At 29.8% G+C, this 23,644-nt stretch overlaps 1 protein-coding gene across 1 annotated transcript; it reads left to right on the plus strand.

Annotated features, from left to right (window-relative positions):
- The first annotated feature begins 17,164 nt into the window (after positions 1 to 17,164).
- LOC113370260 lies at positions 17,165 to 23,563 on the plus strand. Its single transcript, XM_026610932.1, has 14 exons — positions 17,165 to 17,495; positions 18,943 to 19,084; positions 19,175 to 19,271; positions 19,382 to 19,558; positions 19,688 to 19,852; positions 19,942 to 20,120; positions 20,301 to 20,410; positions 20,534 to 20,743; positions 20,815 to 21,025; positions 21,133 to 21,336; positions 21,466 to 21,748; positions 22,311 to 22,562; positions 23,151 to 23,339; positions 23,405 to 23,563. The coding sequence occupies exons 1-14, from the start codon at positions 17,165 to 17,167 to the stop codon at positions 23,561 to 23,563; spliced, it is 2,709 nt and encodes a 902-aa protein (XP_026466717.1).
- The last annotated feature ends 81 nt before the right edge of the window (positions 23,564 to 23,644 follow it).

Here is a 23,644-nt window from a genome sequence, read left to right on the forward strand (position 1 = left end):
TATAATTACAGAAATAGCTAGTGTGATAGAAATAAATAAATAGCTCATAGATCTCATTTTGTCTAATAAAAATTTGAATCATTTGGTCTGTTTAATTTTACAGAGCAATTTATAATATAGCCCAAAATTGTTTTTATCCAAGAATAATTTTGTACTCAAGGGTAAAATTATTTCAATCTCGTCTGAAACTCTTTTTGTTCAAAAACAATATATTGATCATGAATAGAGATAATATCAAAACGTCAAAAATTCTATCGTAAAAAGTCATAAGAAGTGGATGCATATCAAATTTGCCAATAAGAAGTTTTGCTCATAGGTAAAAATATAACCAATTTGTAAAACTATTTTTTGTCCCATATTAACATCTCCTCAAAAACTCTTTGTTCCAACAATAATTTAAGTAAAAATAATTTAAGTTTTTAGGCTAATGATTCAACATTAACTTCAAAAAAGACTATAATAAATGAAATTGAATCAGCTAGGTATAAGTTCCTAGACTCATGGTTCTACTCAACTAATTTATGAAAAACTCAAGATATAAAAATTGAATCAGCTAAGTTTATGTTGCTAGAGTGCTGATTCTATTAACTAGTGAAAAATATTACAAAAATTAGTTGTAGTTGGTAATTAGTAACAGTTGATAATTTCTGCAGAAGAAGATGAGAAAGGATGGTCGAATCACCTAATCTATTAAAAGCAATAAATGTGAACGTCTCGACCATCTTAGAAATATACAAAAAACTGATATCAAAGTAATTATAAAAAAATCTTATTAGAATGAGCGATTCGCCACGATCTCTTCAAAACTCTTCGCCCAACAATAATTTAATGCCCATAGGTAGAGTCTTTATCATCTGCTTAAAGACTCTTGGTCCAATTTGATTGTTATTTATAACATAGGAAGGATGCAGTTATAGTTAGTAAGATTGTTAATTGAATAATTGTTTTAACTCATTGCGTTACAGTGTTGACTTCTGACCCGGGCACAAAAGCAAATGAGTTATTACGCCCGCACGAACCATCTCATCTTGGCTACTTCAGCACTTGTCTTAATTGATAATGTAGCCGGAGGACTTCGTGAGCCACATTAAAAATTACATGCTCGTCTCAAGACCGGATAGGAAATATTCATTAAATATTAAGTGTCTATGGGAAAAGTTTAATGATATACGAGTTCTTAGATTGTTTGTCTATTCCACAAAAAAATGAACTAGAGGTGAATGGCACGATGCCTTCAGGCAAATTGCTGGGACTTCCTGTAATGTAAATAAAAATGTTCAGAAAATAAAAATTATATTTTTTTGAGAATTTTTAACTTTTTTTGAACAATTTTGAAATTTTGAAAGCATTTAAAAAATTTGAACATTGAAAAACTTCTCGATCTTGATTTGGATTTTCTTGCGCAAATAATACAGTTTTTAACTATATTTTTTGTAACCTTTATTAAAGTACTAATCCTTAATGCCAGAAGTCGACGATGGTAAGTTAGTAACTAACTAATGTTTTATTGTCTTACTACGTTGACTTCTTGATCTTGATTTTGATCTCCTTGCGCAAATAATACAGTTTTTAATTATATTTCTTGTAACTTTTATTAAAGTACTAATCCTTAATGCCAGAAGTTAACGATGGTTAGTTAGTAACTAACTAATGTTTTATTGTCCCACAACGTTGACTTCTTGATCTTGTTTTTGATCTTCTTGCGCAAATAATACAGTTCTTAATTATATTTCTTCTTCTATTTTTTATTCAAGTCCTAATCCTTAATGCCAGAAGTCAACGATCCCATCGATTCGCGTTGCACTTTTGTGAGATAAATTTATCGTCGGTGATTTCACTTCTCACAAATGTTCACCGGGCGGACGAACGCCGATGCGCCTTCCTTGACCGCGCGGTTATTTCCATCCAGCTCAGTTCAACGCGGAATTTCGGACGATCGAAATAGATGCAACTTGTTGGGATTGAAGGAACAGAGATATCCAAGTGCGAAATGAACGATGTCATTTGTTGAAGATTATTTACTTATCTAAATGTATATGTAAATGCTAAATGGATTAAAAGATTCTCTAAATATTGCGGAATATAGATTGGAAACACTACTGCTATGTATCACCAAATTCCTTCAGGCGCATTAAAATTGAACTACATTAAGAAGCTCTAATATGGATTGCATTTTGGAACTAATATATTGTGATAAAATAAATCAGCAATGTATAGGAGCAGAGTTTTTCTCTAGCTCTGTGATAAAATCTTTGGACTTGCAATAACAAGATTCCACATGAGATCTCTACTGAGATCCTATTAGGTGCGCAACTAAGTTCTCGCTGTTTTTTTATAGAAATGTAACTTTATTATATAAAACCTTTTACATCTGATTCATTCAAAGTATTGCCCATCACCAGACACATCTTTTGCCCATCTTTCTAGCAGAGCTCTAATATCAAGCAGTAGTGATTTCTGTTTTTGCTTGAAAATATAGATCCAGATATGGTTTTAAGTGAAAATAGCCTCTTCGGACAATTCTGCTATATTTATAGGATTAGCAATTAAGTAATTGGGGATATGACTCCAAGGTGAGTTTAGTTGAATGTTTAGATTTGCTGATGTAGGCCAAATGTAAAATACGTATTACAATAACCTTTGTTATTGGATATTTAGCCAATTCAGCAAATCGATCGCATCATCGTTAGAAATATCTAATAATAATCTCATCTGAAATAAAAAGAACTATCTCCTCTAATAATCCTATGTTAATGAGATATTGTACATGAATCTGTGCTGTTGAATTTATATTATTATTGAATTAAATTAAAATAATTTACCCTAGACTTTAGAATCAAAGGAGCTTTTGTAATTTTCTCACAATACAATATGTTTTTTAATATTTGTCATTTTTGTAAAATAAATTTGTATTGAAATTTTTCAATAGAACACTTATTTCAGTACGAAAATCATTGATTAATTTTCTTTTTATTAGCAAACCTGAATCAGTCAAAATAAATGTTAATTCAACTCCTAATCTATAGAAGTTCTGTGCAAATGTATAACGTTTAAATGAATATGTATATATTTAAAACATTTTCAATATTTCAAAGAAAAACGCATTATTACTTTTCAGTTTCCAAAACAAAAAACTTTTTTAATATTTCCAATCCCCCAACGACTTCATAAATACATTTATTCTTCAATTACATGTATGGTGAACTTTTGCGTACACTTGATTACATTTTACCATGGAATTTTTTTTAAAGAATAAAGAAGTACTGAAACCTCTGATGGCAACCTGAAAAAAGTTTCTTTTTTCTTTCCACAAACAATTCATTGAACAAATAATAAATTATTCAACCAGCTAATCGTGTATAGTAAACCTATTTGTGTCCGGAAAAAGAGTAATAAAACACGAGCTTTATTGGTTAAAACATGGACTGCAATCCACGGTTTTTCCTAAACACATATTTTATTCAATTTGTAAATAATATAATTAATTAAATTAACAATGGCAAGTAGAAAAACTTTTATGTTGATTTTCTGAGAAAGATTTATTTTTGAGAAAAAAAAATTGCAATCGTTTTTACTGAATTTACAATTATAGAATCGTTTGCAACATATGAATGAACTCAAGTAGCTTACAAAAGTGTAGATTGAAAAATAGAAGTATCAAAATTAACTGAACATTATATTAATATAGATTTTTTTCTAGTTTGAGATCATATTTTTTTATAAAATTTTATGAAGTTTAAAATTTCATTATAGTTACAGAGTAATTCCGTAGATTTTTAAGCGCATCTTTAAGGAAATTTGATCTTTGAATTTTGATCAAAATTAAATTAATAAAAATAAAATAAAATGTCAATAAAATAATGTTTTCGGAGTAAATAAGTGCCCAAAATATTAGACAACTTTTTTAAAGAAAGAAACTTCGGAATTGCTGGCCAAATGTCCTTGGCAAATTGGTTGCTTTCCAATAAAATGACACATACGTGATAAAAAATTGATTTATAGTGACCCAGAAATTTTTAAATTTAATAATTTTTGCACCTCTATCTATCGAAAAACTTAGCAATATCATAAAAATCTTTAAAATACACCACACATAGTTTTTTTACCAATTTTCTATGTATTTTCCTATATGTTCCAAAGCCCTGTCCATCGTTTTTCTCTTTACCGCTTTCCACGTGTTGCGTCATCTCGCTCACACACTCCATTGTGACGTCATGTTGCAATGACGTCACCCTGACTCAAACGTCGATCGATATTTCGGAACGTCAGGATGTTGAACATTCCTAAAGTACACAAACCAACACTTCGGAGAATCTACACAGTTAAATATTTCGAAAAGACGATTGAATTTCGAAAAATTATTTCTACGTTTATGCTATAGATTGCTGATTGCCTGTCGCATCGCAGTGCCCAAGGGAAACGATTGATGTATTTATATATTAACAAATTAATTAGAATAAGACATTGACCAGAATTCTATGCTGGCATAATAGAATTACACATATATCAGAATTAGAGTATAAATTTAAAAAAAATTGGACTTTCTAGAACTGTCATCAGTCAAAATTATTATTATTATTATCAAGATCAATTAAAGATAAATCATTTGTTAATGATTCATTACCACAAGGAAATCTACTTCAACAAAGACAAAAAGTTTTATAAAAATTAAGACTGCCGTTTAGGAGTAGTTCAATGACATACACACGTACATGAGATAAAGTTTTTCTTATAAGATTATTTTAATAATAATTATAATTCAAAATGAAATATATTCAGAAACAAAATGTTACACGAGTCTAAAAAATATTTTTTAGTTTACCAGAAATATTTTTTTAATAATGAAGTAGTAAAATTATTAAAAGATAATTAAGAGAGAATGTATCATATTATTGCCCTAAACACTTCATATAATATAATTAGTTGTAAAATTACAAATACAACTAACCAATAAATAAATAAAATACACCAAGAATATAACAACATTTTAATGCTCATAGCATATGTAACTGTAAAAATATTTATCCTGAGTATTTTAAAAAACTATAATTACCTAAATAACTTACTTTCATAATAAATACCGACTTTTTTTTTAAGGAAACACATAGAGTCTTTTAAAAACATGAATCTAAATCTGTTGTTGAAATAAATTAAAACTTCCGTCACTTAAGTTTTTTTTAGCAGATGTTCTCCACCACAAACATACGACATCTCCAACTATTTTTAAATCACCCAAAGCTTGTAAGACAAATGCGCGTTAATAATAATTATATCATTAAACAAACATACACAACTATATACAAATATATTGAAAAGTAGGTCAATGATTTATTTTGGATTTTTATACAATAAGTGATTACATGTATTAACTAATTTTATGTAAACTTTCTGCTATTGAATGTTTGCCAAAACATATAAAAAGCGTTCACGATAAAGTAGTTATTTTATGTACTGACAATATAGAGATTCGATTTTTGGCTGAAGTGAACTCTGCGTTAATTAAAGCAAATTGGCGAATGGATTCCTGGAAACTTGATTTTTTATTATACATATATATACATATATTATACATATATATATATATATATATATATATATATATATATCCATCAAATTAACAGCCTAGATTGCAATTTAACTTAAATTGGAAAAACAAGCCAGAATTTAATGTAACGATTACAAAAGTATAAAAATAATTTAAAATCCTGGACAATTTAAAACTATGCTTACTGAACAAATTACCCTTTTAAAGTACAATATAATTTCTCTAATCCATTTTGAAAAGAAGATTTTGTGAAGGATCTTATTTAACCATTTATAATGATAAAATAATAAATGAAAGAAATGAACTCGATCAACGATACAAGTATCCTTTATCTAGATAGTATTTCCAAATTTCTTACAAAACAATAAAAATGTGTACAAGTATTTTCTATTTGCTGTGAATTATGAAAAGTCCAGTCCTGTCCCAACATTTTGTATAACTAAGCCTAATAAATATGTACTCACGTCGATTTATTACAAACAAACAAGGCATATAATTCTCTCTATCCACATCGTACTATGACTAATCCGGCTAAATGGTCGTTAAAATATAATTTGGTAACAAATTAGATTGTTTTTGACAGTGTAACGCGCTTATAGTGTGCGGCTCTACGGTGCTATATACTCTCTACAAAACGGACATTTCCATCCTTTTCCGACTAAACGGTTGAAGCCATTTTCACACTGGGCTCAAATTTAACTAATGATGCCTTATGGCAAATTACTGGAACTTAACGTACAGTAACTTATAATATTTAAAAGTATAGAAATGAAGAATTAGACTTTTTTGAGAATTTTGAAAAAAAATGAATATTGAAAAAAATGTCTTTCTTGAAAACAGAAATTTTTCAAAAACTATTTTTTTTTTCCAAAATTATAAAATTTTTTGAAAGGTTTTGATACCCATTTATATCGGTTGATCCAGACTGTTGATAACATCTGATATTCGATAAATGACATAATGAATATTTACTCTTGATCTCCGAAACCGCTGGACCTATTTTTTTTTTAATTTAAACAATTCTTCATTACGCCAATACAAGTTGAATGCTTTTTCAAACATTCAAATTGGATGCTCTGTTCTTTCGCAAACTTAATTGCTAACATCTGCACTCTTTGCTCCGTATCTCCAAAGCGGCTAGAACAACTTCTGTCAAAAACTCATCAACACGTCCCCTTATCAATAGGAATCGATTGCTTTTTGAATAATTCAAATCGTTTGACCCGTGATCCCAAAATCGTTGGCAAAAAATTGTATGCAACATACAGACTCACACGGATTCTAATACGCACTCACACGGATTCTTATTAGAATCACAAGCGATTCTAATTAGAATCTATGCTAAAGCATATGTACATTGTGTGGTGTTGTGTAGATAGCTATTGATCACAGTTAACGTTCACACTTAAATAAAAACCATTTTTAGAACACCAAATAGACGAAATAAAATGTGTTAAACAAATTAATTTAATTTATACAATTATAGATATTAGTATTGATTATTTTTCAAAGCAAAAATTTCATTTGCGAAATAACAGTTGACAATTTTTCTACGTAGCTGAATTTTAATTTTCATGAATTAACTTTGTTTTTTTTTTTGTTCAGAATTTGCAATTCTTACAACTTGCCTTAAAAAATATTGAAAATGATTTTCGATGTTTAGGAACTAGATGCCCTCTGTCTCTATCCCTTAAAATACACCTAAAAATAAGGTTTTGAACTCTAAAAATATCAGAGTAAGAGAATGGATTATAATATATATATACATATATACTATATATATATATATATATATATATATATTAGGGTGGTCCTTAAAATGGTCATTTTCAAATTTCCTTGCTCCCAGGGGCTCAAATGGTTCCAAATTGATAAAAAACAATTTTCTGAAAGTTTTAGCTCTTAATATTAACGTTTAGATAGAGCGCAATTCAATCAAACTTCGTATGGAAAGAGCATGGAAAAATTTTTGAAAATTTAAAAAAAATGTTTTAGGTATAACTTAGCGACAAATGAATAAATTTTATTCATTCATTTGTTTGCTAAATTACATCTAAAAAACTTTTTTAAATTTTTGAAAATTTTTCCATGCTATTTCCATACAAAACTTTGATTGAATTGCGCTCTATCTAAACATTAATATTAAGAGCTAAAACTTTCAGAGAATTGTTTTTTAACTATTTGGAACCATTTGAGCCTCTGGGAGCAAGGAAATTCAGAAATGACCATTTTAAGGACCACCCTAATATATATATATATATATATATATATATATATATATATATATATATATATGTAGCGACCTGTCAACACACGTCGCATTTCAACTTGACAGATGTACATTATTTGGAGCTCATCATAGTGTCAGCGCAAAACAAAAAGTTCATATGTCAGCTCGGATCTCTCTATTGTTTCTCCCTAGTCTCATTGCCAAAAATATAATTCTTGAAACCTTTTCTTTTTAATAGTAAATAAGTAAATACCAACTATATTTAATAAATGATCAATATGATTACACATAGTGTTGTCAACACTAATCATACATAAAATAAACCAAGTATAAAACATAATATTTTATGGAATTTATTATGTCTACAATTCTGGTATTTAATATGGACCACGCTTCCATATATATATATATATAACAAGAAATAGATTTCTTGTTAATATGCTACTTACAACTAGTATTTCTACATATTTTATACACAGAAACAATAGCTAATATACAAACAACTAATGAATAAGTATCAAGAAAACTTAGGTAATCCTTCAAAATAATTTTCTATCATTTCCCCGGGGGTAAAGTTCGCGTGCAACCGGCCAACTGCGTCGAAGCTCTACGACGCGACGCCTTCGCCTCGGAAAGAGCCGAGACCGAGAGCCGTCGTTCCCGGCGAGACCCAACGCCGGAAAAAACTTCGCGCCACATCTACCAGCGCGAACACAAACACACCCAACTCGCTTAGGCTGATGATAGTAACGTTCGGAAAACACAAGGTGGTAGGTGCCTCCCAGCCGTGCGCGCCGCCGTTACGATAATCCTCCAAGGAAAGAAATATGTGCGAAACGAGATCTCACAGGACACAGAAAATGATAAATACCAAATGATAAAGTGTCCTCGAACAGAGTAAAAAATACTTGTGTTATTATGTGGTGCGCGGATTGTGATGAACGGTGCAGATGCCGGCTAATGTGTTAAAAATAAAACTAGTGTTCTAACCAGAAATAAGCACATGAGATTATTTTTATAAACCAGGTAAGTGAATGTGTACCGGTGGAATTTGATTGTTGCGAATTGATATTGGATGAAATTATTATTTTTTTAGTTTGAGAACAGTGCGCAGTCGTTTCATTTTACTACTTGGGGGTTGCACGCGAATAGTAAACATTAAACGATATTTATATATAGCGAGTATATATATATATATATATATATATATATATATATATTTATATATACTTATATATAAATGTATATATTTGTAGGTGTATATATATAAAAATATATAATTAGGTACATGCAATATTAAAGTTTCATCTTTAACCTTTAACAAACATTCGCAGTTCATTTTTTATAATTATATGAAACATAATATTAATATATTTTATATTATATTATATATTTTATATTATATATATATATATATATATATATATTAGGGTGGTTCTTAATATGGACATTTTCGCATTTCCTTGCTCCTAATGGCTCAAATGGTTCCAAATTGATAAAAAACAATTCTCTGAAAGTTTTAGCTCTTAAAATTAACGTTTAGATAGAGCGGAATTCAATCAAAGTTTATATGGAAAGAGCATGGAAAAAATTTTGAAAATTAAAAAAAATGTTTAGGTATAACTTAGCGACAAATGAATGAGTTTTATTCATTCATTTGTTCGCTAAATTACATCTAAAAAACATTTTTTAAATTTTCGAAAATTTTTCCATGCTATTTCTATACAAAACTTTGATTGAATTGCGCTCTATCTAAACGTTAATATTAAGAGCTAAAACTTTCAGAGAATTGTTTTTTATCAATTTGGAACCATTTGAGCCCCTGGGAGCAAGGAAATTCGAAAATGACCATTTTAAGGACCACCATAATATATTTATAAATCATTCCTAAATCATAGAACAAGATAAAATGTTAGCAAGGTAAATAGGATGTAATACCAAATAGGATATAACAAATTTATAAAAGTCACTTGGTTATTAATTATCATTATCATTTTGTAATGTACTCATTTATTCAAATATTAATTTTATTTTATTTTATTTTTAATTTAAGTTTAAAAAAACACTTTAATCAATAGTATTGATCCATCATATTAAAATTTCAATCCGGATTTTATTTATTTTTCGATTGATATGTACTTTTTATAAGAAAAGGTGTGAAATGTTGGTTGTCAAACGGATTAAAATTGCAATCAGGTGGATTATAATAAGGGCCGTTGCAACGCAAGGCTGGGTATGCTAGTATATATATATATATATATATATATATATATATATATATATATAACGTTGTGTAGCCATATTTCTTGGATATGTTTTATATAAATTAAATGATTGCGAGCGTGGAAATATAAGCTAACAAAATTAAATGAATAGTTTACCCACTGCAAAGCATACCACATACAAATGTTCATGAGGCATATTAATAGAGCCTAATAATTGCTAGAGCCAACCTAATCTGAACCTGATTTTCTTTAAATTGAGGTGGCCATTTGGATATTCGAGGTTTAGATGTATTATAAATTTTTTAATTACGAAGCAAAATCCAAACATTCATTTTTGGATTATGTTGCGGCATGCTCAGCGAATCGAATGAGATTTCAAAAACTCTGGAAAGATTTACATCTCTGCCTTAGGTTTTTATGGTATCTAGTTTTCTCTAAAAAAACTAGTTGAACATTGAGATTTTAATATTTTAAAGTTAAAATTCAAAAAAATCGATCCCGAAATTTGACAAATTTACTCTTTTCACAATGATTGAAAAAATTATAATGATAATTCAGTGAAAACATTCATTGCCTGTTCATTTGATTCATTGTAGAAAATTAAAATAAAGAAAATTGGTCCTAGAAATTATAATAAATGCTAGGGGTAAACACTTGATTAAAAAAAATTTATTTAAAGCTAAATTTAAGCTTTTGCGTAAGTTTAAAAAAAAATTCAGTAAAAACCATTCATTGGCTAAAAGCAGGATAAAAAATGATGGAATTACCCAAATGATGATGAATATTGATTTGCGGTAAGAGGGTGAAAATGTAGAGTGAAAAGTATAAAAATGTATAAAGTAAGCTGGTTCAAAAATTGGAAAAAAAAAATTAACCCTTACTACTTAGGGTATGAAAAAAAGAAGTTGCCCAATTCTCAGTCGTACAATAAAATTTAATCTTTCATAATTTAATATTTAATTTATTGATGATAATTATAATTTTAGTTTAATGTTTTGTATAACAATACAGCAAATTAGCAATTTTATTAACTGATAGAAAATGATTTCCATACCAAGAATAATTTTTTTTAGAGCATAATGCCTTCAGTCACATCAATATAAATCACTGCATGTAAATTATATATAATCACAGACCATTAAAATAATTATTTCACATTATTATCAAAATAGAGTTTGTTGTAATTATATATAATCACCAAAGCAAACTTAATAATGAAATAATCTTTACGCAAAGTTCATGCAATGTAATTTGTAAATAATTATTAATTCACCGTCCATTTACCCCGAAATTATTAAATCAATATCTTTTCATGTTTTGGTGATACATATATTATATGTAATATGGAAAATAGGTAAACGCTATTTATAATACTTCGTAGTATTACAATACGATGCAAAACTAGGTTACAAGTTCAGTTTCCGGAAAATAAGCCAATGTACTTGCATAAATATTCTTTAAAATAAGTATGCCAAGCCAAAACTCTATAGATACACCTATAGATTAGCATTTAGCAACTCCAAATATATATAGTAACTAAATCCAATCAATTTAATAATAGAATTCTAAATAAACACTAAGGTAATGTTACCATGAACAGAGTGAATAAAATAAATGTAGATACTTAGTCTGGTCAGTAAAAGTAATAAATAGAAAACTAAGGTTTTAATAAAATTTTGGAAGTGATGAAAAGCCAAAATTTTGATTTTGTGCAAATTTATTTACAGCAATTACGATTAAATGTATAACCGCTCATAACAAAGAAAGAGTCTATATTTTAAACTAATTTTATTTTTATCTGTGAATTTTTATTTTAAATATAAAATTGTTTTGAATATAGAATGAATACATCACTTTCTGATCAGAAAATCTAATAAACAGAAAATGAATCATTTGTAGGAGTAGCCAAAATTAGCTATTAGTCAGGTAACATTTTTATGCCTAATGCTTAATTTTTGAATGATTTTAAATAAAGCACAATTTTGTCGTACTTTATAATGCAAAAATTTTGCATAATTTATTAAATAATCAGTCTCATTTCAAACTAATCATGATCTCAAAAAAAAAAATTATCATGAATATAAATTGAATGTAGAAACTCATTATCATCAAACTAATAAATCGAAAATTGATCATATTTGTAGTATTGATGAGTAGCTGAAATTTGCTAATAGTCTGTTAAAATTAAAATAAATTTTCGTCTGATTTTAAATAAACCATGATCTTTCCTGGGTTTTCAAAAAATATCAAAATAAACAAAAAAGAGTAATTCATTTTGATCAGTAACACTATTAAATCGAAAATGAATCATTTTTGTTGTATTTTAAAATTGATGGGAAGCCAAAATTTTGTTTTTGTATAAATTTATTTACATATGGTCTCTGAATATTTTTCATGAGTTGAGCCTGATGCCTAATTTATTAAATTAAGACGAAATTTGTAACAAATTTACGATACTTTTTATATTTTTTTAATAAAAATTATAATAATTTTGATTAAAAAAAATTATCAAAAATTTTAATCATCGTGAAATATTACAATTCTAGTTGGTCACTAGTTCGCAGCCTAATCATAGTATATTTTTAGTCACGTGTACTAAATGAGATCTGGAAGTTAATACTTAGCTTAAAAGCAGGTGCTATTTATACTTTCATGTGTGGTCTATATTTATATTTAAACACCTTTGTATGAAACTCATAAACTTAAATGTTTCGATATTCATAACACTTCCAGAAAGCTTCCAGTTCAATAACCTTTTTCATTCTTTGGAGATATGATATAGTCAAGAAGTCAAGAAATTATAAACAAAGCTATTGATTTTGAATAATTAGAAACAACTGATAATTAATCATAAAAAAAAGCATTTTTTTTATCTTTTTATCTTTATTGCTATTTTGATTCTGGTTATTTTCTGGTAAATAAAGTTATACATTATTCAATTAGATCATTTGTCGGTAGTTTTCAATGTTTAATTTATTGAACACTTCGTTTATGAGCTAATTGATTTATCAAAATTTGTATTTGAATATTTGCCAAATGGATGGTCAGTGTTTGAGTATTAGCAATATGAAAAATCCAAGTAGAATAAACTTATGCTTTGAAATTATGTTTCTAAATTTATTAAGATATTTGCTACTATTTTGTTCATCAATCAGTGAATAAAATAAATGTAGCTACTTAGTCTGGTCAGTAAAACTAATAAACGGAAAATGAAGCTTCAAGTAAAATTTTGGAATTGATCAACAGCCAAAATTTTTATCTTGTGCAATTTTTTTGCAAATAATTTTTAATAGACTCATAGCTTTTTTGTATAAAAGTACTAAATGAACTGCTCCGCCTATATAATCATCAATTGCAATTTTTATCAATTGCGTAACATTTTGATGACGATGGAATAATATTGACTTAATTCTGTTGACAATATAAAAGACTTTTTTATCACTTTAAAATGATCAGTAAGACAAATAGAAGTAAATCAGGCATAGTCAGAAGTATAAAAACCAGGCAAACTGCAAATCTTAATAATCCAGCAAGGAAATTGTGAGATTAAATTCACAACAAAATATTTAAAAAAATCGATAAACTATTATAAATCTACTAATAAGTAAAAAATACATTTTATATTATTTCTCTGTTTGTACTATCAACACGGTGAAAAAACTGTATTACTGAACATAGACTTTGGATCTATTTTTTTGTTGTTGTTTATAAACAATTGTTCCAATGTCTTATGTAGATAGATACAATTTATAACAAATAAATAAAACTAGTGATGCATGACATCGTGCCTTAAGGCAAGTTGCGAGAACTAAATAATTTAAAAAAAACTCTGCAAAACTTAGAAAAAATAGATTTTTGAGAAATTTGTAAATATTTGACCTTTTTGAAATTTTTTTCGTATTTTGATTTTTTTTGAAAATGTTGAACTTGAATCAATAGAAAGTGGGATAATACCCATTTGAGAAACGTGTGATCCATTCATTTGATGGAAATTTTCGTACAATATGATGTTTTAATATGATAATATACACCTTTATATCTCGAATCCCAACGTAGAGGGTGTAATAATTATGTAACGCATGTACGAATTTTCTGTCTACGCCAAAAATATTTTTCGCCCACTCGCCGACGATAAACGGTTTAGAAATATGTCACAAAAGCCTCAAACATGTAATGTATTAAAGAAATATTTGACATATTTTATATAAATTAATTATTCATGCTGAAATAATGTATATCCGTAAATTCATATTAATAATAATCAAGAATATCTCGAACCAATCGAAAAATCGTTCATGGCGCTTGGTAAAATTTGAGTTGTATTTGTACTAACACCAAAAATTATACAAAGATAGAAATTAATTTTTTTTTTAATCTAAATTATTTATAGTTTATCCAATATCTTAATTATGTAATTTTGGACCAAAAATAATTTGAATTCCCTTCCTAGCATTTTTAAATATATTTTAAAATAATAAGAGTATTTATATAGTTATACGTTATTCTCGTGATAATAACACATAGTCTTTTTAATTATAATATTTAGTAAAACGATATATTAATTTTTAGCGAAAAAAATAAAATATAAACAATATTTCCTATTCAGATTCCTAACATTCCTATTCAGAAAAACTTTAAATTTAAGTCCTTAGATATTAAAATAAAAATAAAATGTTATGAATCCAAACACATCTTAACCCGCATCCGTCCCTAGTATCAATTTGATACAAATTCAAAATTCAAACTAAAAAAAAAAGGGATACGTATAAATATTTGGATTCGAGTTTTTGGCTACCTTCCTAACTATTCTAAATGAACAAAAAAAAACATTCAATGCATGTGCGTGACGTCATGGAAAGGCCCTACAAAAAATGTTACAAATCGGTTCTTTGTATCATATTGATACATTATTGGTGTGTGGCACATACAGCTATAGCATACGTACATATATCGTTCTACTTATTTTTTGGTATTGTGGTTCAAGTGATGACGATGAGGATAACCAGCCAATTGATGCTGAAACTGAAGAGGAGGGTGAGGAGAGCGAAGATGAATTGGTGTGTGCCACTCAAGAAGAGCGTGAGCAAGCAATTCTTCAACCGAATACATGGATTTTATCGAAAGACAAAAAAATTCAATATTCGAGAAATGATTGTCCACCAGATACTCGAAGAAATTCAATACCAACAATTCATAAAGGTATGTTTTTTATGGCTTGTCGTTGATCATATGAAATAACACATTTGTGTATGTTTAGGTCCAACTACATATGCTACTTCACGTATCACTAATCCAGTTTCTGCATTTTTGCTATTTCTGAAACCAATCGAGACGATTGTGCTTGATATGACGAATTTGTATGGTCTAAGGAAATTCAAAGAGACATGGGAAAACATCGATTTGGTCACCTTACGAGCTTATTTTGGTTTGCTATTATTGGCGGGTGTTTACCGTTCGAAAGGTGAATGCATGACTGAATTGTGGGATGACAAGCGTGGACGGCCGATATTTAGAGCAACAATGTCGTTGAAATACTTCAAGTATTTGAATTCATGCATACGTTTCGATGACAAAGAGAATCGACTTGATCGACTTGCAAGAGATAAGCTCGCTGCGATTCGTAATGTTTTCGACAAATGGAATAAAAATTTGCGAACAATGTATGTGGTTGGCGATTGCGTTACTGTCGACGAACAATTGATTCCGTTTCGTGGCAAATCACCGTTCACACAATACATCCCATCTAAACCGTACAAATATGGCATAAAAGCATGGGCGTTATGTGACTCGCGTACATTTTATGCATACAACATGCAAATCTACACCAAAAGTAGATAACAACGCAACATGCAAATCTACACCAATAGTAGTAAAGTTGGCCAAAGAGCTGAAACAACGCAAGATGACGATCGTTGGCACCATAAGGAAGAACCGCAAAGAAATACCACCGATTCTATTGGACATGAAGCGAAAGCCACAATACCATTCAGAGTTTATGTTCGATCATAATTTGCGCCTTACTATGGTCTCATATATACCGAAAAAAAAACGGTGTGTTACTCTTTTGAGTACACTGCATACAAAAAAATTATTGTACGACACCCAAGATCCTTCCAGTTCAAGAGCAAGTGGTGTATTAGAAAAATTACCACCGGCAAACAAAAGATCCCGTTGTCATATCTGTACATCGAAAAATAACTCGAATTTGTACAGAAGTCGCTGTGACATGTGTAAAAAGTACATTTGTGCTCAGCATTTCTTCAAAATTTGTGACAAATGCACGTAATTTTTACATTTTTGTTATTTTAGAAATACTCACAAATAAACAACCTTTGATCAACAACAAAAACAAATCGATTTGTTTATATTTTTGTATGATTTATGCCTGTTTTTCTAGCCTGTATCAAATTGATACATAGGAACTTTAACGTTTGAAGTTTTAAGGGACGGATGCGGGTTAAAAGTGTTAAGGACAGTAAAATCAGCAAAAAGAAGATTTTTTATGCTTTAAATTGAAAATATAATAAATATGCAGTAGTTTTATAGAATTTCTACAACATATTCAGAGAAAACTAATAAAGTTCTAAAAATAACCAAGTGATTATAATTGTGGAAAGCAAACCATATGTATATTTAAAATTCAATAATTGGATATTATAACAGTTTATATCAAAATTAATGATGCAAGTGATTGTTTTGTATTTTATAAACAACACTCTCGTGATAACGAATCATAAATATAATAAACAATAATTATTGTTCAATATAGAAAAATGACCACTGTATAGATCTTATCAGTAATAAATATAATAATGCAAAATTATCCTTCAACATGAAATAATAACTAATATTTTTAGTAGAATAGTAGATAGCATTACAATCATACTGTTTCATTTTAATGAAAAATATTAATTTTATATTTATTTTACGTTTTCTTCTCCTTTAATACTTCATATTTTTTCCAATACATAAAAATAAATTAAATTAGACTTATTTCTGTGAATTGGAACTAAATATTTTTTTCAAACTTATAGATATTTTTGCATCTATCATTTTAATGCCACAGACTTCTAGTCATGTTTATATAAAAATAATAAATTAGAACTTTGGTTTTCACTTACCTTTCGATTTTCTTCAGTCTTCCACCCAATCCAAAGCATTACCATGGCCCTGGTGATGCTTCCCTGCGACCTGCCCTGGTGGCCGCAGCTGCAACGTCTCCTCATCAGTCTACAATCTTCCTCGAGCACAAAAGATTTAGTCGACGGAATGCGAAAAATTCACGACATGTGCAACATCAGCTTAGATCCAGAAGAAGATGACAGAGATGCTGCAGCATTGTTCGAAGGCCTGACATTGTTCCTGGATACATGCCTGTCGGAAGAAGAAAAGCAAATATTTATGGATAGGACTCTGAAATGTATGGTGCAGAGGGCGTTGGATTTGAAGAAGTGGAGGCCACCGAGGGGGTTGCATTTCAGTTTGCAACAACAAGGTAAAAAGTAATAGAAATATAATAATAATAATAACAAAAGACATTGACCTAATCACGTAAATTATTTTAAACTTTAGGGAGCGTTCATCAATCGTAATCACGTGATCGATTTTTTAAAGATTTTTGAACCCTCTTTTTTTTTGGTGATACATGCAGATATTTAAAACTACCCCCATCGCTCACTAAACGTCACGTGTTATTTTAAGTTACAAGAATTTTTTTTGATTTTTTTTGAATTTTTTTTTGAAAATGATTGGATTTTTCTTTTAAATTCAGGTAAAAAATAAATGCACGTGATATCTTACAATACCCCTTACACTTTCACGTGAATTTCGTAATTTTTTGTCAACCCCCCCCCCTTTCCCTAAAAACCTCACGTGATTGATGGACGCCTTATTATGCAAATTTGTAGCTGTAGAATAGTGGTACACGAATCGTGTCCTAGTATTTTGTAAAAATTATGCTGAAATAGTAATTTTAAAAAAAGAATTGTAATATTGAATAGATGTAAAGATTAACAATAAATAATAATAATAATTTCTAATCATTTTTATAATTAAGTATAATATTTTTTTATCATACTATTTATTATCTTATATTTTTATTATAAATTTGTATATTGCATACAAAAACATCAATATCTTTGCTTTTCTAACACACATACGTTTTATATAATATGCTTTATATATTTTTTTATGACTTCAAAGAAAACTTCAAACGTGTATAATAAAATCATATCCGTAAGATAATATCCCTTTGACGTACGTAGTACTTAAATAGACTTTAGAAACCTAAAAAAATATACTATCTTGTGCCTATCATATTGTTGCTTATAGAATTCAATTTATCTCCAATCTGTCGGTTTTAAAATTATCTATAAACAAATTTTAGACATTGTTATACTGTGAAATTATACTACCACTAAAATAACATATACTCAATTGGTATCATTACATTTCTGGACTACCACTCCTGTTCTACTTACATGATTACAGAATTAGTTCTTCTGAAAATGATAAAAATATTTTCATTTTTTTTCAAATAAAGCTTCTTTTGGTTTCTTTCAAAAGAATGTGTACCCCCATTTTCATTTTACAAAGACCCATTGTAAGTTATTAAGTGCTCACTGGGGACTACTTTGGGAGCCACTGATCAAAACAATATTTGGTAGCACTAGAAAAATTTATTATTATTGTTTTATTCATTATTTTGTAGTACCAACACTAGGGCGGCTTTCTGGCTCCTACAGCAGTGTCACACCTGTGAAAACCCCTATCGTAGGAATAAGTTTTTGGTGAAATAATTGCCTATTGGACATAGTTTGTAAAAGCACTATAGTTTTTCTTTTCATATTTGAAAAAACTGTGCTTGTCCAGGCTTTCATTGTCCATCATCCTGAGCACATTGAAAACAAATCATAATACTGATCTATTTATTATCCTTTCAGCTGATTGCAACGAGCTGAGCCAAAACCTCCTGTCATCGCTCCTGGCGCACGCTTTTTTTAGCACCTATCCGAAGAGGACAAACAAAACGCATCCAACTCTTCAAGACTTCAATTTCACGCATTTCTTCACTCATCTGGACTCGTAAGGCACTGCCGAAATTATTGAATGAATTTATTGAACTCACAGCGATATGCACTAAAAATAATTCTCTTAACTCGGATTCTATTTCAGAAATATACAACAGGCCAAACTGAAGAGCATACTTCACTATTTCGATTGGATCGAAAATAATAACAATACTCAAGGCTCTGTTAAAATATCCCGACAGGTAAATATATACAGTTGTATAAATAGCCGATCGAAATTAGTCTTCATGACGATAAATGATGATTTTAACTAATTCAGCAATCGGAATATACATATAATTTTTTTATCTAGGTGATGTCAAGTAGACATTGGCTAACGATAGAAGACTGGCTCGAATGCTCATTACCTTTATGTCCATTAAAAATTAAACACGAAGGAAGATTAAGTAGAGCAGATCCTGATACTTTGCATGTTTGTTTTAGTAATTCCCTGGTCGGTGGAAAAGTCCTCACACACGGAAATAGTCAGGTACAAAAGTAAACATTACCAAGTACATAATTTTTCCCAAATATTGCTTCCATAATTGATTCAAGTCTTTCATTAAAAATTTCTTTGCGTGGGTATCGAAATTCTTTAAGTTTTCTATTTCAATTTCAGGAATGTCTGCAATTTTGTTCAATGCCAGAATTATTATGCATGATGCTGTCATGCGAAGCATTAGAAGATAATGAAACGATATTTATAGAAAATGCTAGGAAAACAACAAGGTTGGATCAGCATAAAAGTAGACCATCTTTTGAATTTTTAGAGGAACCTCAAGAGGTATGTGAATGATAGTGAAATTATACACATTCATACTTAATTATATATATTAGATTATTAAATTATAAGTACTAACTCATCCAGATAAGATTTCAGTGTGTTGCATGGATCCAGAAGACTATTCCAAACTTCCAGCAAGTCAATTTGAAGAAGACAATGTATTACGGGAATTGAACAAGTGTCTACTAGCATTTCGGCAGAAACCTTCTGTAGTTAACGAATCTTTAGAAAGTAAAAGCTCAGAACCAGAACATTGTTCTCATAGAAGGTAAATATAAAATTTCCTGAATCAGGATAAAAAAACCTTATTATAAGCTTGTCATACAGCATGTCAAGGATGCATTTGATAAAAATTTCGAATATTGGGTTGAAAAAACTATAAAAAATAATCAATATATGATTATATTATAACGATATGTTTATAATCATAAATTTGGTTTTCAATCAGATTGTCACCAATTGGAGAATCAATATGTAATACACCACCAGACGTTGAAGCAACTGTGATAATAAAAAAGCCAACTTCGAAATCTCCGACGCCTCCGGAAATCGTAACAAGTAAGTCAAATTGGTATATTTATTGGATGGCAAATTATTTAGAATTTGTCGTCTGGTATATAATTTTTACATATCTAACATTCTGCAAAATCCAGAAATAGTATGTGTATAATTTTTTTTCAGATCCTATAGATCGAAAAAGGTGGTTATCGCCTTGTGACAATACTGTCAACAGCCGCAGAGAGCGATTTATAGTCCTTGGTTCTTCCGGAGAATGTCTTCCAGTCAATAGACGAGCAAGTCCTTTTCCAGATTTAATAAGGCAAAATTTGCCAATATCAGAAGATACTAGCAGTGATGAAGAATTTCACAGCGCGAGAACAAGTTTAGATGGTGAGATAAATAACAAGCAAAAATAAATTATTGCAATAAAAAACTGATAAATTTAATTTTGCTTTCCCCAGGTGGCAGTGGAGATGAGACCCAAGCTCGACGATACAGTCTAGAACTGGATACTCCAGCAAGGCGTAGTACGTTTGCAGCAAGGCTACGAGAAGCCTTAAGGCATGAAAGTGATTTCAGCAGTTCCACTGCCGACGATTTCGACGAAGATGCATCAGGATACGCTGTTGGAATCAGCGTGGCTGGTAGCGGACTGGCGGATGGTGATATCAGGTAATGGTGAAGGTATAATAATTATTGCTACTTAGTTGTAACTTGACTGTCTAAACAATGTGCACAATTGTGTAGCCGCGTAATATTATTTTTTTTATTTTTTCTAGGTTGCGTCGGGGTGGTTCAGGTGGCTTCATGCTGACAGCAGAACGCGGCGGTGCATCCGGCGACAGTGATATACACTTCAATGAATCTTTCGATATGAAACGTGCACCTCCTTTGCATCGACACGACACTAGCGAATCGTCTCGATATAGTTTCAGCACGGAATACAGCTCAGAATTAGAAGAAGTTTATGAACAGTTTTCTAGGTAAACCCATTGAATAATGATAAGAATTATGCGAGATTGGTGACTACTCCAATGTTACATAAAAGTATCAGCAAAATATTTTTAGAACTGATGTTCGTTTAATTAGATTGTGATATGTCCTTTACCCAGGTGGCTCGAAGACCCTATATTCGAATCCAAGTCTAAGAAACCACGAGAGCTGGACGCTCGAGATCTGGCGGTGGTCAGGTTTGCCGGATCTTTATTAAAACGAACACTTAGCGAATCATTTGCTGGAGTTCCTTTAACGGAAGGATGCGTCAACAGCACCGGAATTGCGGCAGAAAATTCTTCGATCGTAGAATACAACAGGCGAAAGAACCAAATAGCGGTTACCGCGCGGTCGCTGAGTTTAGAGTTGGCGAGGCACAAACACCGATTGGCGGCACAATTGGTAAGTTTCAGACTCATAATGGATAATAAATGTATTTTAGGTAATGTAAGGTGTTGAATGTTTTGGACATCGGTTCTGGTTTTACAGGTCTGTTAAAATAACTTTGGCTAAAAATTTATTACTCAGAATTAAATTTCAAACCTGCAAAAGTTCTAATAATTCTTTTCCTTCATTATGACCAATAACCAATATGGGTCAACATAATATTTTTACTCTTACTACACATTTAGTTAATATTTAGATGCAGACAGAAAAATATTTTTTAAAGTTCATTTCCGTGTTACGGTTTACTCGAAAAAGTTTCTTCGAACGACCCACAGAACCTAAAGTGCTACTAGACATTTTTTCAACTCCATACATTTGACCAATAAAATCAATTATATAATATTCACATTATATTAAAAAATATAACTGTTAATAAATATCTCAGAATTCTGTTCAACTGGCCTTAAAAATATTGAATTAACTAACAGTAGTATATCACATGAATAATAAAAATTATTTATAAATTACCACTAACCTCAAATACTGCTGAAGAGAATCACTGTATAAATTACCATAGACCGAGATCGATGAAAATGAAAATTTAACGGATTCGAACGAAGATAAACAATCAGTATTGAGCTATAGTACTGGTTCACTGCCTTCTGATGCTAGTATAGAAACAATAATTCACAACTGTGCACAAATCACAAATTCTTCAGACACAAATGTGCCAAATAAACGTAAACTTAAATGGGCGGTCACAGTCATAGAGGCGATGGAACAAACACTAGCCAGCGAAAATGTAGTATTGTCACTTCCAAAATCTAAGGTAATACTGATAATCCGTTGTATATTTCGGCAGTGTTGAATTGTGCTTCTATCGGAATGCCTTCTATTATCATTTCTACAAAACAACAGGAATAAAACAAGTACTTATCTTGATAAAATTTCAACGACCAAATTCAAATTACATAACAAAAACCTTTTAAGAACTGGTATTTTTGCTTGTGTCTGCGTCATGTTCGCATGCTGTAAATATTTACATAATGCTTTTTGTTTATCTTGTAAATACTAGTTTTGAATCCGTTTAATTTTCAAATGATTTCTGTCTTTTGTGTAATAATTGTCCTTTTAGACACCTCAAAAATTGAGGCAATTGTATGTTTTGATAGAACAAACTCTAATACTTACGTAGTATCATAATTTCAACAATTGTATATACTTATATAGCATTTTCGGAATGATATAAATATATTATTAACAATAATACTAATATTATAATGAATAATAAAATAGTAATAATATCCTAAGATAAGTGAATTATGAAAAAAAGATCCGAAACGAAATATAGATTTCAAACATCCGACATGATAAATCCCAAGATGATGATGTTTTCTAATACATTTTTTTTCTACAGATATCCGAAATAGCTCATAAACGTCACAACAAAGGGGGCCTCAAATCGATATCAACTGGAAATTGGGGCTGCGGAAAGTCTCATGCAGGTGACCCCCAATTAAAACTTATTATTCAATGGTTAGCCGCCAGTGTAGCCGGAGTACCGACGCTTATTTATTACACAAATGGACATGAAAGTCTAGCTAAAGTAAGCGATTTAATTAAATAAGCATAAATTATAATTTACATTACACAATTTAAAATTATTTTCAGTTGGATACCTTATGCCGAGTGCTGGTCGATCGAAAATGGACCGTCGGCGAATTAGTTTCGGAAACATTAGGATATTCTCAAGCCCTTCTATTAAAACACCAAACTAACAGTGAAGTACATTTAAAGACATTATTTGAAACGTTAATTTCTGGTATTTAGCATTAGCTGATCACAACAGAATTCAAAATTCGATTGTGAAAACCTTAATTAACGAAAACAAGTGTTGTGACACCGATAATA

Source organism: Ctenocephalides felis, unplaced genomic scaffold, assembly GCF_003426905.1.
Source record: "Ctenocephalides felis isolate EL2017-DRISC unplaced genomic scaffold, ASM342690v1 CF-g0.4_SCAFFOLD_01492, whole genome shotgun sequence".
NCBI lineage: Eukaryota > Metazoa > Arthropoda > Insecta > Siphonaptera > Pulicidae > Ctenocephalides > Ctenocephalides felis.